The 7,322-nt window shown below is 41.5% G+C and overlaps 1 protein-coding gene across 1 annotated transcript; it reads right to left on the reverse strand.

Moving 5' to 3' along the window:
- Window positions 1-957: 957 nt before the first annotated feature.
- On the reverse strand, window positions 958-2,052 carry LOC148044974 (uncharacterized). The gene has a single exon (XM_087718671.1). The coding sequence runs from the start codon at window positions 2,050-2,052 to the stop codon at window positions 958-960; it is 1,095 nt and encodes a 364-aa protein (XP_087574797.1).
- Window positions 2,053-7,322: the final 5,270 nt, after the last annotated feature.

The following is a 7,322-nucleotide window of genomic DNA, read 5'->3' on the forward strand; positions in this document are numbered from 1 at the left end:
TAGGATGATTTAACAGTAATTTTACTGTAACAGAAAAGAAAAAATAGAATATGTTAGATCGGGTGAATGAAGGCACACTCAAGCTTCAGAGTAACAAGTACCTAGAAATTCAACCCTTGGCACATTAATTTGGCATTTTTCTTTTTTGAGGTGGAGGCCTTTGTCTCTGATTCTGGCCAGAACAGTTCCCAATCTTTTAAATAATTGCACCTTATTTGCAGCCAATACCAATATGTCATCAAAATAGGGGATGACTCCTGGAATCCCCTGCAAAAGCCATTCCACGATGCTTTGGAACAGTCCAGGGGCAATACTAACTCCGAATTGAAGGCGGGTGCATTTGAATGCACCCCTGTGCATCACAATGATTTGGGCCTCCGCCGTGGCGCCATCTACAGGCAACTGCTGGTATGCCTGTGCATATCTAATTTTGAAAAAACTTTTCCGGGGCCTAATGAGTGTAGTAAGTGCTGTACAATGGGTACAGGATAAGCGCTTTGCTGCAAAGCTTTATTTATTGTGCACTTGTAATCCGTGCAGATGCAGACAGACCCATCAGGCTTGACAGGTGTCACTATAGGGGTCTCCCAGCGTGCATGATCTACCGGCTCTAGGATTCCCTGGCCAATCAATTTGTCTAGTTCCAAATCAATTTTAGGGCGGAGAGTGAAAGGTACTCTCCTGGGTTTTAGCCTGATGGGGGCTACATTGGGGTCCAAGTTAAAAGATATTGGAGTCCCCTCATACTTACCTAGACTGGTGCCGAAGACGTCCTCGAACTCCTTAAGGAATTCCTCAGTGCTTTCGTCCTGCATGGTGTTGATTCCTGTCACTTCTAGGCCCAGGGCTTAGAACCAATCAAGCCACAGGAGGCTCTGTAGGTCTCCGTTGATTCCGTCACTGGTAGCTGGCTGCAGAAAGTCTTGAACCTCACCCAGAAAGCCCCCTGGCCCACGATCAGGGCTCGGTTCCTCTGGTAGGTCGCAAAGGTGGATGCTTTTTAAGGCTAGGGATAGCCTGTTTGAGCACTGCCCAAGACATTATGGTCAAGGATGACCCTGTGTCAATTTCCATATTGCATGGAGAGTCCTCACTGAGGAGTGTGACTTTCAGCTTTTTTGGCTGCTTCAAGTGGACTTGGCCTATGGAGGTGTGATAGGTGACTCTGGTGTCGTCTTCTGTTCGCCGTGGTGGCGGCTGCCATGCCCATTGGTTGGACTTCTGCTGGCAGTTAGGTATGCTTCTGGGCTTCCAGATTGTAGCAGGGCGATCGTTTCTGCAGACATTGGCGATGTGCTCCTTATGTTTGCAGCGTTGACAAATGGCATCGCGGAAATGGCAATGTGGTCTGAGGTGGTTTCCTCCGCAGCTGGTGCAAGGTGGGAAACGCGATTCATAATTTCGCGCTGGCTTGGTGCAATTACTGCGCATGCAATAGCTGTCATTTTCGCTCTCTGAGTCTTCAGACTCTGTGGCCTCGTGATGCACGCCTGCGTTCTTCCGCACGCTCTTTGGACTATTTTGATGCTGTAGGGTTTCCGTTGATTTAATTGAAGACTCAGTAACCCTGGCTTCGTCTAGGGCAATTTGGAGAGTAAGATTAGTCTTTGCTAATAACCTCCTCTGCAGGCCAATGTTCCTAACACTGCATATGATGCGATCAAGTAGTAGTTCATCAAGATCTCTAAACTTGCAGTACACTGCGGCCTTTCTGAGAGCCACAACATATTTGTTGATGGATTCCCCTTCTTTTTGGTTCCGGATATTGAATTCGTGCCTCCGGATGTATTTAGATGGTCTGGGAGCATAGTGTATCCTCAGTGTCTGTTGTGGAACCGACCAAGCGACCAATTGGAGTGGCGTTGGCTCGGACAAATCCTTCGCCATCTCGAACACTTCTGGTCCGCAGTAGCTCAGGAACATATTCTTTTTCTGGCCTTCAGAAAGGCCCATGAGGTCGTTGGCTTCGAGGAAGCAATCGAACCTCATCATGTAGGATTCCCAGTGTTTGGTGCCTGGGTTGTACAGAGTCGGTGGGGCGTGCGTTTTCATCTTGTGTTCCTGAGCACGTTTGAATTTGCCGCTCAAATATGGCTGCTCGATGCCGCACCGTGCTGCGGGCTGGATTGACTTGCTGGATTGTCGAGCTCTTTTTGTCTGCCTAGTTGCCTTCCAATTCCACCTTCGTCGCCAGTGTTAGATCGGGTGAATGAAGGCACACTCCGGCTTCAGAGTAACAAACAGCTCTTTATTAGCACAAGTCAACTATGTACAATCCAGCGAAGGTTCAGTCTGACAGCAGCCCTTTTATAGGGAGCTGTCAGACCCTTCGACCAATCAGATTGAATCTCTGTTCCCACCGGAACAGAGGACCTTGGTGTAAACCATTACCAATGTTTCTGGTATCTAACAGAATAGATAATTAAAGTATTTTCTATCTCTGGGAAGACAGAGGAAAAGAAATTGGTCCAACTAAGAGACTTGAAGAAACATGTATGGTTACATTGGAATGATATAGTTAGCATGAACTTCTAAACCAAAAGGCACAGAATTAAAGGCATGGAAAGTCTTTGAAAACTCAATATTATTTTACCTATCAACAATTGACAGCTGTGGTATAATTATATCTTTTACATATTGTTACCAAACAAATGAAATCACACACACAAACACACACATACACTACAGATCAACAGATAGCTGAGGTCACAGTCACTGGGAAATTCTATCAGTGGCTGGAAAGTGCTGGACTAAAAGATAGGATTGAGGCACTGATCATAGAAGCGCAAGAATATCAAGCTCCTTAATGAGATGGTTTACCAAGTTCACTTTGGCCCAACCTCAAGAACTTTTGGCAATTGCAATGGGCAGAGCTATTCTGTTCACTCTTGATGGTAGGGGCATGGAATATTTCTGAGGTCATGCTGAGATCTCCAGGCAGGTACAGTAAGTAGGTGAGACTGGCCAGGAAGTTTGTACTGTCCAAAAAGGAGCATGGAGAGAGAAGGAGGAGGAGGAGGAAGAGGAGGAGGAGGAGGAAGCAAAATTTAAATAGCTCTAGGTTGGATGGGCCACCAGATATAATAGATATAGCTTTGAAAAATACATATTAATTCTGCCAGCTATTGTAAGTGATCAAAATGCAATGTTTTTGCAGTTCTCTTTTACAAGTAATCTTATTTTAATTTAATAAATTTATGTTGGTGTATTATACTCTTTATTTCTGACACTGGAGAATTTTGTATTGACAAATGAAAAGGCTTCAATGTTGAGGCTCTCAGCCTAATGACCTGGCCACCATGCAGCTCTTGTAATGATTTATGCTGGTTTAAAAACATAAAAGGTCCGAATCAATTCTGTTAAACCAAGAAGCAGGAAAAAATGTTATTGATAGCAAGATTAGTAACGGAATGGTGTAAATATTAGGTAAAAACATCTTAGCAGAGCAAAAAAAAAAGTCTTAGCACTAAAATAATATTATTGCAATCAGTGCCAGAAAAAAACAGCTCTCTCCCTTGTGGTCAGCCTCTGGAGTTCAGACAGTGAAGACTTTAAAGTGATGATCAATGAGGTGATGGATTGATTTACATAAGACAAGTTCCTTTAGATGAACATACAGTATTTTCAACTTGAAGACTGCAAGAGCCAGCTTTTAAACTTAGTTGAATCATTTCATCAACTAAATCTTGTTTCCCAGATGAAAACATCTAGGAGTGTGAGCCTCTCCATCAGTCTCCCATTAATTAGTAAACTCATCATATTCATCCATTTTTCCTCCTTCCGTTCCAACTGGCCTTGTGACCAGTAACAATTAGAAATAGAAATTAAAATGCTATCAAATGTCAGGTGACAGCCCTTGATTGTCGAGCCAAAAAATTAACACTGCACTTGGTGTGGCTGCCCAGAAGGGAAAAATGCATTTCAGCTAGTCAAGCAAAATACAAAATCCTTTTCTGAATCCTAATAACTAGTTACAAACAATTTTCTCATTGTTCAGTGTTTCGAATCTAAAAGAAAAGGTCAGGCAGGTAAAATTTAGAACAAAAGTCTAATAATGTTAGGGTCACCAATTATTCCTGTGACAAGCAGTCATTTATAATGATAACTGCAATCATGTGTATGTGCAAGACATCATTTGCTTCAGCTAGTATGATTCTTTGGAGAAAACATCTTGACATCACTGCAGTTAAATTGTTCACCTGCTGATAATAATGTACAGGTGGTAAAAGAGCTTTGTGTTAAAATTCTATAGGCCTATTCAATAAAAGAAACATACTTTTACATAATAATTATGTATTCCCAGGAAAGAAATATTCTACATGTGTATGCAGAAGCAATCATTTTCACTGTGTTTCTAGTACTACTCACTTTTATCACAAATTGTCATAAACAAAGGAGGGATGGAGATAGAAGGAAGGGGTAGGTTAAGAAATATTTTGAAAAAGTAGCTGAGCTTTTTAAATTACGTGTGTTGGTGTTTTGCTCCACATGCTTGATTTCTTTCTAGGATTATGCAAATTCTCATAGACTGGAGAAAAGGAAGAAAGTGTCAAAAATTATTATACCAGGCCAAGTCTTTAAACATTATTTAATGCTTTTTTCAAGGAAAGAAAAAAAAAGGATTGAAAAATATGAAAAAGATCCAAGGAAAAGATAATTAGTGGCTTCCCTTGTGGTATAGCATTTTGCAAATGACACCTGATTTGAAATAATCAGAAATGGCACATTCACAATGGATTTGCACCAAGGCAATGATTGATTTAATTTAATAATTCATAAGTACTCATGGTAAAGTTCCAGCTGTAAAAAAAAAAAGATTGAATGATAGTAGTATTTTTCTGAAAAGTATGGACTTTCTCCAGTAAGGGAAAATTCTGGAAAGACAACCAGTCACAATGAATATCTGTGACAATTGAATATCTGTGATAATACAGTGCAGTGGGGCTACCTCATAATAGTTGAATAAATGATGTACTATATGCAGTATTTTAGTATATAAATGATGTGGAATAAATGATGTAAAGTCAAGTCTGCATCTTGGTGTCTAGACAGAAATAACCATGCAATTTTCTTGGCAAAAGTGTGGAACAGGTTTGATACTACCATTTCTGTTTTAGATTTTACACAGAGACCCGGGGGGGGGGGGGAGGAGGAAAGACTTTTAGACTAGCTTTGGTGACCCCCCCATCCAACTACATAAACCAGACTTCCAAATCCAAAGAAAATCAGCCAGCTGCTGCAATCTGCTAAGGCAAATCTTAGCAGTTTTCTTCAATCATGGATCTACTAAGAGATATTTGTGATGGATTCAGAAATTAATTTTAAGGATCTCCGCCTTTATTGATAGACTAAATGATGTTGCGGAAGAGGAACAAGCTTTACTGGGTAAAACTGAATCAGATTTACATATAGTTTAAAAATCAGAGGCTTCAAGAAAGACATGGAAAAAGAGCAAATACTGAAAGTACAAATGAAACTGGTTGATGTTTTAATAAATAAAAAGAACATAAAGGTAATGACTAAAAGGACATCAGATAATTATCTGTTCTGATAATTGATCAGAAGAGTGTCATGGAGAACCTCATTATATTGGATTTTCAAAACATTATTTGGAGGGATTGAAGACTAGGAAAGCAAAGTTGCTGTTTTTTAATGGCTGTGAGTTGGAGGGAAAATAACACTATTTAACACATTTTTAAAAAGATCTTTAAATTACCATTAAAGTGTTAGGAAGTGGGTTGGTTCTTGTTTTAAAAGCCAAGAAAAGCATGAAAAGGCATCTGTGTTATTTGCCCTGGTAGGTTTTCTAGCTCAGGTTTATGCTATGTATCTTACAGGTGCATTGTTTGCTATTGAAATTCATAAGTGGAGTTGTGTTGACTAGGCCAGAGGTCCCCAATCCCCAGCCCACTATCAGGCCGTGGCCTATTCACAACCGGGCTGCATGAGCAGTGGGTCTTGGGGTCAAGCTGCTTGTGCAATCCGGTCCATTGCTTGCACTATTTAAGCTGCGCATGCATATGTGTGTGCCTGCCCACCACTTGTGTTACCATTTCCCTTTCTTCTCAGCCAGGCCGCCAAACTGCAAAGGTTGGGGACCACTGTCCTAAACCACCTTTTCCTTCTACCCTTCTACCTACATGTCACATTTTTATCCTGTTAAACTATATTAATGGCATTGGTCAGTATTAAGGAAACCTTGACTGATCTAGAAAATTAAACTATTACAGAATCTGTCACAATAATTGTATCATATGCAGCATCCAGTCTCTTGTACAGTAGCCCATCAGATGCCCTTTGGCAATCTGGATGTGGGAATAGGAGACAAATGAATATATTCCACTACAAATGGAGGAAACTTCCCATTGCTGCTGTTCTCATGCAACGTGTTATTCTTTGTTTGACTATGATCATGAAGGCAGTACAGGTAGTCCTCGACTTATGACCACAACTGAGCCCAACATTTATGTTGCTAAGTAAGACATTTGTTATGAATTTTTGCCTCATTTTACAACCATTCTTGCCACAGTTGTTAAATGAATCACTGCAGCTATTAAGTTAGTAACACGGTTGTTAAGTGAACCTGGCTTCCCCATTGACTTTGCTTGTCAGTAGGTCACAAAAGGGGATCACGTGACCCCAGGACACTGCAATAAACATGAGTCAGTTGCCACGCCTCTCAATTTTGATCATGTAATCAGGGGGATGCTGCAATGGTCATAAATATGAAAAATGGTCATAACTCACTTTTTTCAGTGCTGTTGTAACATCTAACAGTCACTAAATAAACTGTTGAGTGAGTTGTTAGTTGAGAACCACCTGTAAATAGCCATGATTAATGTCTTTATGTCTTTCTCTGCAGCTTGTTTGATAATAGTCTTTTTTAAAGACTTGGAGGTCCGATAAGTCCGCATCGAACCGAGCAATGGTAACCACCTGCACCAGGGAATATACTAGGGCACTTAGGGCAGCTAAAAGATCACATATAGCCTCCCTGGTTGCGTCCGCTGAGTCCCGTCCAGCCGCCCTGTTTAGGATAACCCGCTCCCTGTTGAATAAAAGGGAGGCGGGGGAACCCTTGCAGGGCAGAGCTGAAGAATATGCCCAATTCTTAGCGGACAAAATTGCTCGGTTTCGGACGGACTTGGACTCCACATCTGCAGTTCCAGCCGAGACTCAGGGGGACCAAGTTCAACAGCTCTGGGTTGAGTTTCAGGAGGTTACCCCCGGGGATGTGGACAAGGCCATGAGAGCTGTGAGTTCCTCCACCTGTGCTTTGGATCCGTGTCCCTCATGGCTGGTTTCTAACTGCAGTGAGGTGA

Source organism: Thamnophis sirtalis, unplaced genomic scaffold, assembly GCF_051295495.1.
Source record: "Thamnophis sirtalis isolate CommonGarterSnake01/CBP01778 unplaced genomic scaffold, rThaSir2_p1.2 scaffold_6, whole genome shotgun sequence".
Classification (NCBI taxonomy): domain Eukaryota; kingdom Metazoa; phylum Chordata; class Lepidosauria; order Squamata; family Natricidae; genus Thamnophis; species Thamnophis sirtalis.

Bases quoted from the DNA above. Each gene is read 5' to 3' on its own strand.
- LOC148044974 (XM_087718671.1), bottom strand. From the start codon at position 2,052: ATGAAAACGCACGCCCCACCGACTCTGTACAACCCAGGCACCAAACAC.